Genomic DNA, 17928 nt, shown 5'->3' with positions numbered 1-17928 from the left:
AACAGGGTCAACATATATTGTAGACAATGGATGGGTTAGTAAAACTTGTTTAAGAGCACAGTAACGGAGAAGAAATAACTTCATTAATCCCAAGAGCACCTTAACAGTAGTGATTTCTTGTGTGTTGTCTCTGTGCATGTGTGTCCATGTGCGCGTGTGTTCTGTGTTGACGTCCTACCTCGCACATATAGGTTTGCGGGGGAGGAGTAGCGCACGCCTTGAGAATTGGTGGCCACGCACTCGTACTTCCCTTGGTCCGTTTCCTCGCTGTTCTCAATCTGTAACGCTCCTGCAGAAGAAACACAGACAGATGTTCAGTTGAGTTTGTAGAAAATGTAGGAGCCTGACTTTGCATCCTCTGCTTTTTATCCTGAGATATGTATTTGTTGGTATTCCTCTGTTACATTCTGACCCAGCGGTATCCTCTCCTCTATTACTAAAACATCCAATAAAGTCAGCTTTGTTGTTATTTCTGTGAGGCAGCCTCTGAAAGGGCCACGCTTTCATATACCAGTAGTTGTACTTTTTATGAGACACGTTTTCTCCCCTCCCCTCCCCTCCCTCTACCTTCCTTCTCCTACAGAAATGGCAACACAGTCAAAACTCAGAGATTCCTTCCAAAAAGTTTGTAAGCCAAAAACAAGTCTTAAGATTACTTTTTATAAACTTAGATGACACTTTAGGGGCCTTTTGTTGTGTACCTCTTTACAAGCTAGTGATTCCTCTCCTGCAGCAGACTCACTGCTGCCATGAAGAAAGCCTGTTTCTATCTTGGCAGTTAACTGGCAGCAGCTACACAGCTCTACCCCACAGCAACGACCCGACGATGCTCTTTAGCGCCTCAACTTGTTTCTCTTACTTCCTCAGTTTTTTATCTTCCTACCCTGATCTCACCGTGATAAACAGTGTCTCCCTAAACGTGCTATAATTACACACGGCGCTCGTCAGGTATTCTTTTGTTTTCTTTGTTTCACAGGGTGCTATTCTTACTGCTTTTTTTTTTCTTTTCTTTCTTTTTTTTTTTTTTTGCTAACAGCCTTTTGAATTACCAGCAGTAGGGTTTTTTTTTTGCTCTTTCAGCCTGCTCTGTCACATTCATCTCTTCTGAAACTGACTTTGACATGGAGCCTGAGGAAGAAGCACAAAACCATGGATTACACTCTGCTGTACTGCACAGAGAGGAAAAAGACAAAACTCAAAACACACACAAGACAAAACGTTTTGAGGAGGACAGACACACACACACACACGTGCACATACACGCGCACACACACACACACACACACACACACACGTGCACATACACGCGCACACACACACACACACACACACACACACGTGCACATACACGCGCACACACACACACACACACCTAGTTTAAGTCTGTTATAAAGTACCATGTTTTGTAACATATGTTCTGTGAGACTGATAAGAGGCATCTGGCTTGTAAGAGATTCATGGAGATATGTAGACAAACAGAAGATATACTATGCTCTGTACTTACACCGATTTTTCCACATACACACAGTGGTGGAAATGGTGTTCAGAATCTTTACACACGTAAAAAGTAAAAATACTCGGTCACAAGTTAAAGTCCAGCATTCAAAACTACATAAAATATTGGTAAAATGTACGTTACATAATTATGCAGAATGCTCCCTTTAAAGTTAAATTATTGTGCATATATTATCTAACTGCATTATTATTAATGATGCATTAACATCCTAGCAGCATTTTAATGTTTTAGCTGGTTGATGTAGGTGCCAAATTTAAAGGGTAATTTTACCCAAAATACACCAAAAACATTAATATTATCACATTATCACTGCTGTAAGCAACAGCAACAAAATTCCATTCATGTACCCTTGGTTGCCAGTTTATTAGGTACACCCAGCTAAAACTATAAATAAATCCCACCTTCATGAAGGTTATAATGTGCAGTTTTTGTTGAAACTGCTTAGAGGTGTTGATGTGGTCATTTTGGAGGATGTAGCTTGTGGTGGGGTTGAATTATATTTCGTTATTGTGTCTGGTGTTGCTATTATTTTGTCTACCATTTATATCAATAAGGGTAGGCTAAATGGCAAAAACACCACAAACTACTATAATCTGAACATTTTGATGTTATGATTTATTGGAGGACTGCTATTCTAGACTATGTTAGTTTCAGCTCGGTGTGTGTGGTAGGACTGTGTATACTGTATTAAGGTGCCAGTAGAAATCTTAGGATCATCTATCTGTCAAAACGTCAACACGTGAAACAGAGCAGCAGAGGCCAGAGGTAGAGGACAGCACGAGAAATAAGTGAGAAAATATGGTTGTTTGTTTTTGTAATTCAAGTGAAACACTGCTGGTCCATTAGTGAGCTTATCCTGAAGCATTTGCAAAAAGTTTCCAATGAAACAGAAAAAAATCTGTTATTTCGAAGACCAAACATTCATATTGATTAATCAACAAAAAATGGGGAGAAGAATCAAAAGTAAAAATAATCACAAGTTGCAGGCCCTCCACTCAAAGAAAGCAGACGTACCACAAAATTAAACCTAATACTGGAGTGAATGTACTCACAAATTTCTTTCCACTACTGCAAACGCATACATATGTTGTCTTATCTTGATGGCAAAGAAGGCTTTTGTGTGTAAAAGCTTTAAAACACGACCAGTTAAGCACTAAAAGACTCCACAGGGACAGGCAGTTTGTGTGTGTGTGTGTGTGTGTGTGTGTGTGTGTGTGTGTGTGTGTGTGTGTGTGTGTGTGTGTGTGTGTGATTCTCCAAATTCTACAATATGTGATCAGTAAATGCAGAAGTTTAAACACCGTGTTCTTGGAGACTCAGAGGAGTGAAAGTTTGACTTGTTACAGCGAGCTGGGGCGCAGTATGTGTTTTGTGTTTTTGAGTGTGTTTAGTGAGCTGAGGAGGCCCAGCAAGCTGAAGCTGTCATCCATTTGCTTCTGTCTTCTGCAGTTACGTGAAAGGAAAACAGCTCGTGCCCTCCTCTGTCTCTCTATTTTTCCATCTCTCATTTCCCCGCAGTACAGGGCAGAGTTGGGAGATAAACAGGAATAAATTATCTTCTCTACAAGCCGAGCCTCTCCTTCAGAAGGAGGTGGAGGCAGAAGGAGAAGTGGGAGAAAGACGGAGCTGAGGAGAGATGGAGCTGGACAGGTGGAGCTCTGCAAACAAGAACTCATCTGACAGCTGGAAGCAGCTCATATGGCTAACCATCAGCACAAATCTGAAGTCCGCAATTGAAATCTTCTCTTATGCAAAACATGGCGTTACCATATATGGAAAAAGACAGGTGTTCTGTATATAGGCACATAAAAAGGTCAGGACACACATCCATAAAAGCGCAAGGTAGACAGATAATTGGCAATGAGCAAACATGATGAAAGTCAATGTGGAAAAGCAGGACAAACAGCAGTAAGGAGGGAAAGTGAAAGATAACAGAGAAGAAGGGGGAGAAGCAGAGCAGTTTGTTAGTGAGTCTGGAGGCTGCTGACAGCCCCAGAATGAGATGTGACTTCAGTAAATTGAACCACTGTGAAATCGCGGACGGTGTATTGTGTCTGCTGGACTGAGACTCAGCCGATCAGATGACAACAGATACCGCTAACCCGATAGCTGGGCCAGAACTTCTAGGTCAAACAGATCACCTGGACTCCAGTCTCCCACGAGGTGAGACATTAACTTGTAACACTACCAACAATCGAGACAAATGGTCTCTATTTTCATCACAGCACATTAACGTCACCGAGTTAAAATTAGACTTTAGGGATCAAATAAAGTCTAAGTATGAAGCAGCTTCATTTTCACCCTGGTTATAAGTGAATCATTTATTTCTACATGTTCCTAAAATGTGGAGCCAAAAATATTAAAGGCATGACGAGACAAGATTTTTTAAGCAAGTTAGATCATGATTATAAAGTGTGAATCTATTATTCACTCGTCCGAAAATTAATTATCATTTTATTCTTTTTTTAAAAAACAAAAATGCCTTTCACTAAAAACTAATCATTTGTTTTTTGGTCCGTGTGTTCTAATTTCCCCCAAATTTCACTGAATTCTATTTTTGACATATCCTCCTGTTTAAAGAAACTAAACCATGTCTTTATCTTTTGATCATTACCCTGTTTTGCTTTAGATACAAGTGACCTAAACTGTGGGCATTACCATAACTACAACCTTTGATCACATCACAGTTCTTTGCCAAGACAGGTCCATCCATTACTCAGTAGTCCACCTCCGGGGTCCATATTGCATGCCATCTGTTAGAGAGTAGGTCTACGGAGGCTGTTAAGTGCTTAGGTAAACTCTCCAGATCTCAGTCCCAAATGTCAGACATAGACGGATAGCTTGTCATAGTTCTCCTCACGCACATATAAACTAGTGCAGCAGATGGCATGGAAAAATAGATGGATGCCTTGGTGGAGGTACAAGGATGTCAGGAAAAGTTCAACTTTATACTGCACCATATGTTTCTACCCTCAGGAAACCGATGGCGTGTGTGTGCAGGTTTTATGTAGGTGTATACACATGGAGTTCACGACTGTTGATGGCTAGTTACCTGCAGTGGGAAGACACTACAGATGATGGATACTTATGGGCTATGAAGTGGCTAAGAGTCATCTTTCGTGGGATCTGAGCGTAGTCTTTCTCAATATCATTTTTCATTCTGACCCACATGGGCCATAAAAAATATTTCCAAGACCCAACACAGAAAGAAAAGAAGAGACAGAGAGAAAACAGTGGTTGTGGCCCACTGGCTGCGGGCCAATGAGAGCTGGAAGACGTCCACTAAATCAGAGGCACTGCTTGGAAGGTGCCCCCATTAAAGAGATCTTAAAGGAGTGTTTCATCCATAACACATCTCCGCGCTATTTTGTGCCCAGCTCACTTGTAATTGATTTCCTCCAAGTCATTTCACTGCAGTGTTTGGTTCATTATAGTGTGCATTTTGTTGTTCAGCTTTGTGATGCTTTTTGTGATTCAAAATCCTATTAATCCCTGCAGGGAATCTCACTGAGAACATTTGTCTTGCTGCTGTTTCATTGATGTGATATGTGGACAAACATACTGTACTGGTGAATCAGTGTCATGTGTGTGTGTGTGTGTGTGTGTGTGTGTGTGTGTGTGTGAGACACCCTACAGAGCAGACCAAGAAAAACCTATTTTGGGGCTACAAAAATAAGTTTTCGCTTTGCTATCACTGAAATTTAAGTTTGTACATGTATAGAAACTATTTGTATTTATTTTTTTTTTTTTTAAAAAGAGAGAGGTGGTTTGGTGACTCTGATTGGACAATGGCAATTCAATCACAAAACAGAGTCCAGTCATAGGACACATGGTTCTGTTGCCTTCATCCCGGCTGCAGGTCCTGAAAGGTGTAGTAGTGTGATTGGACTCTGAGTGGACCGTCATTGTCCAATCAGATTCAGGTGTAAAAACAGAGTCAAAATTTGTACTTATTTCTTCAGCTTCACACAGTGTCACTGAGTTTTACATGCTGTTTTCTGCTCTGTTTCTGTAAACAGGGTCTTTGTCTAACCTCACCACTGATATAATTTGTTCACAGATTTAATTCACACATTCTAATTTTTATTTTATTTTATTTTTACAAATACAAATCTTTACAGACTTGAATTTGTCATGCAGATTTATTTTATAGATTTAGAAATTCTTATTTGAAACTACACACTTTGGAATTACTTGTGAAAATCACTTTACAAGCTCAAAATCTTTTTGACCCTAATTTGATAGGTTCGGTCCTTCTCATCCCCTTTCCAAAACTATTTTTCTAAGATGCAAATATTAGCATGTCTGGCTAACTAGCTTACTACCTACGGTAATGCTATTGCAGTGTTATTTCCAAAGCTACAAACTACATTACATTAGCTAATGTTACATTATTTTGTCAGGGTTACATTAGAAAAAAACTCTCCCATTCTAAATTCCTTTTTTCTTGTAAATGTGAAATTATCAACAATAAAGCAGCATTATAATCTCCTGTTTCAGTATCTCATGTTTCTACAGTAAACCCAACATCCAAACAGGATTTTGTTAGAACAACGTAACTTACCTTTTCCTTTTCATACTGTACTATAATACTATGGCAAATAGCGCTACCTTGCAATGCAAGGCAAATGCAGCACCTCTTATTTTCATGTCTTCTGTGTTTTCCTTTTTGACTGGGACACATACTGTAGCTTTGCATAACATATCATACGAATTCATCAGCTGCAGATTTAACACCCTCTCAGTTGTTTCTGGTTTTGAGTTGGCTGAAGACAGTGTTTGCGTTAATTAGCAAGCTAGTTGTTGAAATCTGCTACTTGCAGTTGTCATTTCTGCTGGCAAAATCAGTGGCTGGCTAGAAAGGAGAAGTTGCTTTTGTCTACCACCGTGTGAAATCAGAGACCTGTTCCTCGAAAATTTTCATGTGATAAATCTGCCACTGTTACCTCTGGCAACCATACATGCGCTGTGCGAGAAGGTAAAGCCTGACAGGCGTAACAACTGCAACTAAGGGGTGAGCCTCGGTGAACTGTCAGCTCTTGAAGATCCTAAAAATTCACCGTGTGCAAATATATAAATGTGTTTAAACAGCATATAATGGCAAACTCTGCCGATGGAGACACAATGTTGACAGAGGGCAGTAGTGATCAGTGAAAGATATTGGCTGACAGCAGGGAGATATCAGAGCTGGCAGGACAGAGGAGCGCAGAGAATATGGATGAAGCAACAACAAAATGGTTTCGCCTCACCATCACTTTCATTCCCCCTGAGGACGGCTGAGTGAGAATGGCTGAGAAAATACGTGTCTGGCTACTCCGGGAGACACTGTATCATCTATACAGAAGAGCATAAACAAAGCTGAACAAACTGTCTAAAGCGCAAGATGTGATTCTTCTGTATTCATCCCTCGATCTGTCTGTTTGCACAGACACACTTTTCCTCCTCTCCAGAGCAGCCAAAAGCTTCCCTCCCTCTTCACCTCTTACTGTCTCCAGCAATGTGATTTTACATTCACATTTTAAGCCACAGAGCTCATTTCACACAATTTCAGGCTGGGCGGGTCAGAAGATAAGAGGAGCATCAGTTAAATGCCTAATGTGAAGAAACTCCTCTCTCTGTTTCTATTGATTTTGAGATCTGAGAAAAGAGAATTATGGTTGCTTTGAGGTAGATTGATTATTATATTAAGTATTTATTTAGAAATGGATTTACTTCATAACTGTGTGTAAACTTTTTCATATCACTTTTAATAAGCGAGACTTGGCATTTTCTTTTTTAATTACTTGCTGCCATGTTTTTCAATATTTATGATCAACAATGGAAATACATTTGTGCCTTTAAAGTGTCATCTTTTTCTAATCTTTTCTCCCAAATGTTAATAAAAAGCTTTTTTTTTTCTTGGCTTAAGGATGGTGCAATTATCCATTTATGAAATTGGCTTTAAAAAGGTTTTACACCCCCAAAGGATGTAGATAAACACAGAGAGGAGCATGTAATCCCTCAATCATAATTAAACATGATAATCACCAAATTTAGAGCAACAGAGATTCTACCTGATAGCAGTGTTAAGCTGGAGATGCACCGTTTGCTTACTTATTGGCAAAGGAAATAATCTGACCCTCAGCTATCTCACCTGATCGGAGCTGTTTGATGCGACCCTGGCTGGTGCTGGGGTCGACAGGCAGGAAGTCTTTGAACCAGGAGATCTCTGGGTCGGGGATGCCGCTGGCAGCGCACAGCATGGTTGCCGTCCTCGTCCGCTCCACCACCTTCAGCTGGGGACCCATGTCTATACTGGGGAAACCGAATGGCAACAGGTCCTCTGGAAAGACAAGAGAAAATATATAGAAAATTAAAGGGATTACTCATATTTTATTTTGGAGAAAATCCAGGAGGACAGTGATGTACAAACGTGTTCACTCCTTATTTCTGGGACAGTTGCTCTCAACACAAATGACTGGTTTATCTTGTCCATCTGGTCTATCACAGAGCCAGAGTCTGCCCTACTAAGGACTGAATCCTTCCTCTCCTTCCTCTGGGATGAAACCTAAGATTCACTCACACACACAGTGATGTAAGACCCCCCCCCCCCATTAACATCTGCAGGGCATTGGGAAGTGGAGATACTGGAGAGGACATTGGAGCCACTACATCCCTCTGCATCAAAGCAGCATGTCCTTCCTACAGCTTTAGGTAGTCATTAGGTGATCTAGTAGGCGGGCAGTAACACAGTTAGCTTTTAGTGTGTGTGACAAGCCGTTTCTACGGGAGTATAAACACACCGCCCAATCAGCAGGAGTTACAGTGGTGAGAAAAAGAAAGAGAAAACCCTTTGAAATCACCTGCATTTATGTATAAATTAGTCTTCAAATATCTTCAGATCTTCATCCAAGTTACAATAATGAACAAAGACTCTATTTTATTTAATAAAACACAAACCATTGTATTGTCCTTGTCCATACTGAATACACAAAAAAAAAAAAAAAAAATCACAGTGTAGATTGGAAAAAGAAGCATGTGAACGCCTCATCTAATGGCATTAACAAAGGAGGAGTTGTCAAACCTGGAGTCCAGTCATTGAAACCAGTTTGGAGGTGTGGGCTGAAGCTCAATAGAAAGTGAGTGATGCAGCAGCACAATGACCCTAAACATTGAAATAAATGTCCTACCTAATGACTTCAGACAGAGAAATTGCACCTATATTAGCTTAGGGACACTGTGTTTGTCTACACTTGTGAACTAGGTGAAAATCAGATCACATTTTACGACCAGCTAATGCAGAAAACCAGGTCATTCACACACACACACACACACACACACACACACACACACACACACACACACACACACACACAAACATGCTCGCACAACATTTTTAACCTGGAACCACAGGTGTTTGGTGACAGTGGCAGTGAACTGTGAGTTTTCTTCCATGGTGTGGCTCTGTGTTATGAGCTGGTAATGATTCCTGTCTAATAACTATGCAGAGAGCTACTCAGAAACAGCAGCAGCAATTAGGAGCTGGGATCAAGAGGAGGGGCAGGGCACTGGGGGTAATAAGGACTTGTTAGCAGTAATTGTTAAAATGTACCAACGATTAGAGAGGCCGATCTGGGATGTGTCTGCATGTGTCTGGATATGTCTGATTATGTTGGGGGGGGGGGGGGGTGTGGGGGGGGCAGTGGATGAGTGTGCGTGTGTTGCCCGTGCGTGTACGTACTTGTCTCTATAGCTATGTTCTTATTAGCATGTTCATAGATTTTGTGCAATGTGTGGAACAATGTACGGACACACGTTCACACATATCCAGGAAAAACACACACAAACACATTCACATGCACTTTCTCTGGTGAATGGGATTAAGCATCTCGGTGACAACAGTCCAGATGGCCAGACACGTAATCAAGCATCCATCAGCCCTCCTGCTTCCTGCTCTCCTTACCCTTTTAACCACTCTATCTCTCTCTACATACACACAGACACCTCCCCCATACCTGGGCCTATAATTACATATTCCACTTTCCAACAGCAGCAAAGCAATTACCAAGATGGCAATTTGCTTGGCTAATAAATCAAACCCACAGGAGCATCTTGATTGTCAAGCAAAACAGGACCCGCTGAAAGTTTGCTAGCTTGAGCTCGGCATCACTGACAAATCTGAAGCCAAACACAGTCCGAGAAGCAGACCGCGGCCACGTCAACTGTCTGTGTGTTTTTCCTCTGCTCCTCTCCTCCTCCAAGCCCCCCTGCTACCTAACCACATGACAGACGTGCACCATCTGTTTCCACACGCTCTGCGATGGGGATGAGAGGCTGAGTGGAGATAGGATCTATTGCTCCCTTTCTCTCTTTCCACAGTCATCACCTTTCTGAGAGACCCCGTCAGATAGGAATGTCAAGCTGCTCCTAAGAGGAGGACGGAGAGGAGAGATGCCACGAAGGGAAAGAGAGTAATCAAAGCTCAGAAGAGCGTCTGGGGACGATGTTTAGTCTCAGTGCCACAGTTAGAGCTCAGGTGGCGATCAGGCCTCATACCATCCCTCTGACATCATCCGATTGAGACCTGAGTTAAGGGAGGGGGACCACCTTGACCCCTCCCCCACCCACCCCCGCCTCCTCCCTCACACCATTCCCAAACGATCAGCGCTAATGAGCCACTTGAATGGAAGCCAGTGGTACGGCCATTGATGAAACACGGAGGAAGAGAAAAGAAGGGGGGGGGGGGATCGATAGGCAGGTCAGGAGGCGAGCTCCCCCGGGTGAGGAATATGCTAGGCCTACATCTGCTCCCCTCTGCCCTCCCCTAACCCCACCCCTCTCCTGAGAGGGTTCAGATGGTCTTTTTATCACACCGCTGGCTACCGCTACACGGACTCCCTGGCTGTTAATTACAGCACGGCACTGCAGCGGGCTCGGGGCGTGTGCATGCCTGTGTGTGTGTGTCTGTGTGTATAGGTGTGTGTGTGTCTGTGTGTGTATGTGTGTGTATGTGTAGGGGGTCTGGCTCTGCATTCCAGTCAGGTCTTTATCAATGCTGCAAATATAGAGTGTAGGTGGACCTTGAACTGAATCATTAGGGAGAGGTAGGAGAAACAAGGATAGATAGATAGATAGATAGATAGATAGATAGATAGATAGATAGATAGATAGATAGATAGATAGATAGATAGATAGATACTCTGTCCTGCAGATGCACATTAACCTGCGGACAGATAGTGGCACTGGAGAGTGAAGTACAGTTCACTGGAGAGGAGAATATAGGGCTACAGGTATTCAGCCAGGCCTGAGGATGAGTCAGCGGCTGCTTGAAATAGATACTGTGGGCATGGCCTTGATCACACTTTTCACCAAATGAATCATTTATCAAAAACACACACTGCTGTGCAAGAGTACCGCTTATTTTTCATCTCCTGGTTAAATTGATAAGACAGCCTATGGAAAAATGTGCCATGTGTATACAAACACTGTGTGTGTCAACAGCGTTTGAGGGAACATTGGCAAAGACCAAGCAGCATTGTTCCCCGGAGCTTTGTGTTTGTGCGTATTTGTGTGTATCAAGAGGTTGAGCGCGTACATTTTGGCCTGGTTATGTTTGCAGAAGGGCAATCAGGCCTGGTGCCCAAAACCAGTCAGTGGAGCCAACCAGATCTGGGCAAATATACAATTCATGCGTCCGCGTACACACATACACACACACACACACACACACACACACACACACACACACACACACACATACAGAAAGGCACACACACAGAGTCAAACACATAATGCATATGATGCAAACAAACAAACATGAATCCAGGGTTTCTCTCCCAGTCCTTCTTTGTATTTCCCTCTCACAAGCGCAGTTACTCAAACACAGATGCACTCACATGCACTCAAACACTCCCCTCCATACGGAAAATCGTCATTTGTCCTGGTTAAGAAACAGGTTGCCTATTCATCTTTCAGTTCATTTCAGTGGGGAATGGCCCATGTGCATGAGAGACGCCTGAATAAAAGGTGATCTCGGGGAGCCTGATTCAGGATTAATCTGCCAGCGCTCAGCAGTCTTCAGAGGCTGTAATGCTTTGACTCCTATAGACTGCAGGAGGGCTGAGGGGGAGCACTTTAAATGCTAATGGACCTTTATGATAATAGATCACAATACAATGCACAATCAGACTTTGCATCATAGATCAATCCCACCATCGAGTCCCCACCATCCTAAGCCCGATTTTGCCTCTCCTCACAGATCCAGCAGCTGGGGCCCAAACACACAAAACATGATAATCCCACATAAAACACTCTATTACATTAAAACATGCATGAAGAATGAACTGTAAGGAAAAGAAAAAAAAGGAAGGATGGAATAAAAACAGAGAGGATGAGGGGGTATATGTGATGAAAGAGCCGGTTCTCCACTCAAGGAGTGTAATCCTCTTGCAGGCTGAGTTGATATTGGCCGGTCTGCCAATGCAGCAGACGCCTGGGGGGAATCACTGATCTGACTCTGTTGTTCATATGAAGAGTGTTTGCCATGGTGGCAGAACATCTCTCCTCCCCTTTCTCTCTCTCACTCTCTTCCTCCCCCATCCCTCGTCTCCCTTTCTCCTAAAATGGGACACTGGGAGGTGAGTATAATCAGGATTACTCTGCACAAACCAGCCACATACACATAAAGATATGCACTAACACAACCACACACCCTTAAACGAAGAAATCCACGTGCATGCATTCACACACATACACAGTCATGAAGGTTGTGCAGACACGCACACGCGCGCGCACACACACACACACACACACACACACACACTACTGCAGTGATGAGAATCTCTCGCCCACCAGAGGTTTTCAAACATGCAGAACTGCAGATATTCACGTCTCCTGAAGGCGGAACAACACAACTGCAGTGTCCATAGAAAAGAGCAGTTTGGGTGGAAATGGGATGGGGTAGGTTTGGAGGTGGGGTGGAGCAGCCGAGAGCCTGTAAAAATGCAAAAGGAGGAGAAGAGAGAGAGTCCGGATAGACAGCGAGGGTCAGGGAGAATAGATGGCTGAGAAAATGAAAGAATGAATAAAACAAGAGAGAAGAAATTAGAAACGGACATCGCTGTGGGCCAAAGAGGAGGCTGCCAGAGTCAAAGACAGAAAGATATAGTGAGGAGAAGAGGAAGTAGGTAATGGGATAGGGAGGGTGATGGTGAAGGCACAAAAAAAAAGAAAAAGAAAAAAAAAAAAAAAGAAAGATCTCCCTGACCATAACCTGCCACAACTCCATCCATTAGGCGGCCTATAGAGCAGCAGCCCATATCCTGTGGCCAACCACAAGCCCCTCGCACTGTACAACACTGCTATTAGCGTCGGTCAACCATTATACAAAATGATGAGATGGAACACATCAGGGGATGAAAAGACTTTTTCAGTGGAGGGGTTTGGTCAGTAATGGAAAGCCTCCTTTCTGCTTCAGAGGTTGGTGGACCTTTTCTCTGATGATCGGTATTTTGAAAAGACTGACCAAACACAATTTGTGCAGAGTTTTGTGCATCCGAGAACAGCATTCTTGGATGACACGATGTATCACTAAGCCTACAGTAGAATCCAAGGAGAATACTGTCAAAAAGAGGCATGTAAGCATGAAAGGTATTCTATTAAAATTATGTAAAAATCATATGCAATACCCAGAGATATTAAAGGAACAGCTAACACCGTATGGCAAAATCTGATGGTTGCAAATTCATACAATGCAAACAGTACACATCAGAGGGAAAAAACTTCAAGATGCATTGTCTCTGCTGCTATCTGTCTGCAGCCTGCCTGTGCATCCTTATCTATCCTTATGTCTGACACATTAAACTATTACAGCCAGCAATGCTCTGAAAGTGGCTGATTCTTTGGGTCAGGTATTGCTGTCATTCATGACAGCCCAATAATCTGTTTACTGCAGAGACTACATCAGCTGATTAGGAAGGAATCAAACACAGCTGATTCTATTGTCACTGAGGGGACGGGGGCGTCACGGTACACAGATCTCAGTAGGAGAAAAGTTTACACAAACAGGAACAGACACACACAGCCGCACACACTGAGAGGCTCGCCCTCGAGGTGCAGTTTATGTGGTAATGTGCTTTAGATTGGGGCTGTGTGTGCAGAGATGATGGGCGGGGTAACAGATGGACAGGAGTCTATTCCCTGGGCTACCAGCCTTCTGCTTACCACACAGCCCTGCCAACTCCACAATCCTCATCCATCTCCTGCACTTCTACACCCCCTCCGCCACTCCTCCGACATCCCATTTCATCTCTATTGTTTTACGCCATCCTGTTGTGTTACTCAACTTACCCCCGCCTCCTCACCGTCCATCATACTCCTTCTCACCTCTCCTCGACCTTTTCCTCCCTCTCTCCTTCTCCTCCTCACTTTCCCCTAGCAGAAAAGGGTTGTGTGCCAAACCCAGGCCTAATCCCCTGATTTTTCTTCATGTTGTAACAGCCCAAACAGCCAGCCCTCTATTTCTTCATCCTTTCCTGCTGTGCTGGGCAAATGGCCAGTGCTCAGATCCCAAGCTTGCAGCCACACACTGCAACTTTAGTTGATAGCATGTTGGAGCACCACATTAGATACGTTTCCCTCCATGGAGACAGTGTACATTAGATTAACACCCTCACTCTGGCCAGGAGGCGCAGTGATTACAGCAAGCTGAGTTGCTGAAATACCCGTTAGCTAGCACGCTAGCTAGCCCTCTCTGTGGCCAGATCACGCTCTGTTGCACTCAGAGGGACTATAAAAAGAACAGTTCGCTGCAGCCTGCTGTGGCGGCAGGGTGTGGCGTGGCTCTATTGTCACATCTACAACTGACAGCCCGGGAAACCGGGGACGACGTCTGAAGCCAGGTGAGTGTGCACGTGAAAAGCAAGCACCGCTCAAGTGGAAAATGGTAGAGATGGGGTGTGTATGCATGTGTGATTTTGTGCCTCACCTCTGATAATGGCCAGCTTTGCAGTGACAGACACCTCTCCTTCACTGTTGCGTGCCACACACTCGTAGATGTTCTCATCTCGGGGTGCTCTGAGTGGCTGGATCCTCAGCACAGCACCTGCACCCTCATCAAACTCTATGGTCTGGAGAGCCACAGAACCACAGGAAAGTACATATCAGTCACAGCACGGTTAACACATGGATCACTACTACAACAGTAAACTATAATGCTGCATGTCACTTTTACTGCAATTATATAACAACAATTACGGGGAAACACTTTATCGACCTCTTTAAGAAAATGCCTGTTTCACTTGATCTCCTCTACAGAAATGTTCGAGGTCAGGCACAGACACAGAACATGTACCTGTACACACGATCCTGGAGCTGGCAGGGAGTCAGTGTCTTTCACAAAGACACTTCAGCAGGGTAGAAACTTACCAGCATTGGGGGATGGATCTGGGTCCTCTGGTTGAAATGCAGTATCTCTAAGCATTAGGTCACATTACTGCATCAATATACAGTCAGGCTTCTACTGAGCTGTAGGAATTAACAACTCTTGCCTGCTTGATAGCATTTAGCTTTTGGACAGTGATATGTGCATTCAATAGAAAGTCAAGTGCAATGCAATAATACTTTTTATGTGTCAGTTTTGAGAAACATTGTGAAATTCTTTCATCTTGCATAATAACATTTTAGACATTATACAATCTATGTCTGAAATGTGTGCTGTTGTCAAATCAATATCTTCAAGAAATTTGTGGGACATAAAATTTATTTGCATTTTTACCCAGAGCTGGAAAGACTGATACCTTTCAAGTCTTTAAATAGAATTAGCTCTAGTCCAGTGTTTTAAAAAAATCCTCAAAGCATTTTTAAAGCTCAATTATTAACAAGTGATACTTCATTCATTTATCTAATGCGTGGTGTTAATTAGTGATCTTTAGAGGTGTTGGAATGAGAGTAGTATCAATTTTCTCAGCTAATTTCCACACATATTTTGCAAAATTCAAATGTTTAATTCGTCATTTAAGAAACAAGGTTGTAGCATATCTAGGATAAAGAACAGAATTTTTACTATTTATATTAAAAATAATATTAACTTTAGCGAGATTAATTACTATCACACAGATTTATATATTGAAATATCTGTATTACTAGATACACATATCTGTATTTGTCATGCTGCTACAGTAGGAGTTGACCATTGAGCACTGTGACAACCACCTCGATACGCTGGGAGTTGACCTTCTTGCCCTTCTTGTTCCAGTAGACGGCAGGCTTGGGATTTCCAGTGGCCTGGCACACAAATGATGCCACGCCCCCTGACACTCCGATCTGGTCTGTGGGAATCTTGGTGAACTTTGTGGATGCTGAGGACAGAGCGAGGGAGGGAAGGGGGTGGGGTGGGGGGGTGCGGGTGGGGGGTGGGTGATGGGGGTTGGAGGAAAAAGAAAAAAAAAAGAAAAATCAAAACACAAGCATGAAAACTGATACTCTTACACCCAGAGGACATCAAACAGACTCCATAACCAGCAGCAACCCCCTGCTGACCACGCCCCATTTTACTGTCAGCGACTGGTCAGGCTGACTTGTGTTCTGATGGCTGCTTGTTGTGCTTACTTCCTGGGTATCATCTAGAGGACATGCTGAAGGACTTCCTGTGGGTCATAAATAAAAGATGGGGTTGGGCTTCAGAGGAACATCTCTCTCCCTCTCCCTATGTCTGTCTCTCTCACTCTCTCCGATTCCTCCAGGGCAGACTACCCTCGTAGCTACTGCACGCAGCGCAGACTGTCATGACACATGAGTGTTTCACAGGTAGGAGAAGTGTTGGCTGAAAATTCACAGCATATAATTGGTTTAAATGTATTAATATCAGAGGTGTCATTTTCTGCCTGCACATTCTAACACCTATAGGGGATCTGCACTTGCAGATTCTGGCGATCTTTGCATTGAATGCAACGAATGTAAGAAGACAACAATAAGACAAGACAGAAAACAACACAAAAATATTTACACAGTGCAGCTATAAACATGGATGTGCAAAATAGAACAATTTAGTTGTCAGTCAATTGAATTAATATTTAAATGATGAAATGATGAACACTGTACTGAGAACAGAAGCAAAATAGATGGAGTGAAGATACCGCACCCTTTACAGATATTGCAGTTAATGTGGATAGTGAATTACTCATTGCACGCATTTGGTTCAAGCCCTTTGAATGTCACACGACATAATGTTATGTGTTATTTGTAGGTGATCTCCCTGTACAGGGAGGAGTCATAGAGTCTGATTGGCTCCAGCAGAAAGGATCTCCTGCATGTTCAGTCCTGCACCGAGGGACAATGAGTCTCCTGCTGCGTGTGCTCTGATGTTTTTCTAGGAAGGCATGCAAGGGGTGAGAGGGGTTGTCCGTGATGCTGAGAGGTTTCTGCAGCATCCTCCTCTCAGACACATCCATCGGAGTCTTTGGTTTGACTCCCAGGACACACTAGCCTTCTTAATGAGCTTGTTAAGTCTGTTGGCATCAGCTGCCTTTCACTGTGCTGCCCCAGCACACTACCGCATGGAGGATTTTTTTATTTAAGATTATTATACCAACATTGTGTTAATTTCCATCATTGCCTCAGGGAAAAATGTGAGCAGAACAGTTCAGGGTGTTATGATGCATCTGACGCAGGATGTATAAGTGTAGCAGTTGGCCCCTGTAAGAAAATAGCAATTTCCAAGTCCAATATTGAGCCAACAGTACTGAACCTATATTTTTCACAGTGGCTGAGTCAGATCAATCAAACAACTTCATGCACCCACCCTTGCTATCTGTCTGTGGCCTGTTGCCATGGTGCCGAGCTTAACTCCTCCTCAGCTACAGAATCACTGCTATCCGTCAGGGTGAAGTCAGGATGACCCTTACCATGGCAACCTGAATCCCTCCTCCCACTTACCCTATGTCTGGGTGAGTGAGGTCCTGCTGTGTTGATTCACTTCTGCTCTGAAGACAGAACAGACACAAAAAAAACCCCACCGAAACCAAAAAACTAAAAAACCTATCACTAGCAGATGCTGTTTACACATCTTCCCATCCCCGCTCACTTCACTAGCTAACACACCGATCACTCTCCAGTTTCACTACCATGCCATAACAGTAACTGGAATAACACCATGCCAAAAGACTGCTCCTGTGCCTGCTGTACTGTGGCGTGCCTCTTAAAGACCCCCTCTGAATGTCAGAAATAAAGTAGTTTCATTTTATGCTTGTCATAATCCTCAGGAAGCAAAAAGCTGGTACAGTATAGTCAATCAGAACAAATTTATGCCCACCATTTTAGGCCTCGAGAGCAGCATATTTCCTGCCAGCTGGACTCTTAGAAAGGCATATAGACTATTGAGCAAATAGCCCTTTCCCCCCAGCGACGATATAAGAATGTGAACTATCAAAAATCCA

The 17928-nt window shown here is 43.2% G+C and overlaps 1 protein-coding gene across 1 annotated transcript in view; it reads right to left on the bottom strand.

Annotated features, from left to right (window-relative positions):
- LOC111229172 (receptor-type tyrosine-protein phosphatase S-like) overlaps window positions 1-17928 on the bottom strand; it is a 65874-nt gene that overhangs the window by 31178 nt on the left and 16768 nt on the right. Inside the window, exons 3-6 of the mRNA XM_022755381.1 lie at window positions 15707-15852; window positions 14481-14622; window positions 7650-7838; window positions 179-289 (exon numbers count right to left, since the gene is read on the bottom strand). Of these exons, the coding sequence (XP_022611102.1) occupies window positions 179-289; window positions 7650-7838; window positions 14481-14622; window positions 15707-15852 (588 nt within the window). The remainder of the gene's footprint in view (window positions 1-178; window positions 290-7649; window positions 7839-14480; window positions 14623-15706; window positions 15853-17928) is intronic.

This window comes from Seriola dumerili, unplaced genomic scaffold (assembly GCF_002260705.1).
Source record: "Seriola dumerili isolate Sdu_G_001 unplaced genomic scaffold, Sdu_1.0 BDQW01000226.1, whole genome shotgun sequence".
Classification (NCBI taxonomy): domain Eukaryota; kingdom Metazoa; phylum Chordata; class Actinopteri; order Carangiformes; family Carangidae; genus Seriola; species Seriola dumerili.
Note: the sequence above shows the minus strand (reverse complement) of the source record. Positions and strands in the feature narration are given on the sequence as shown.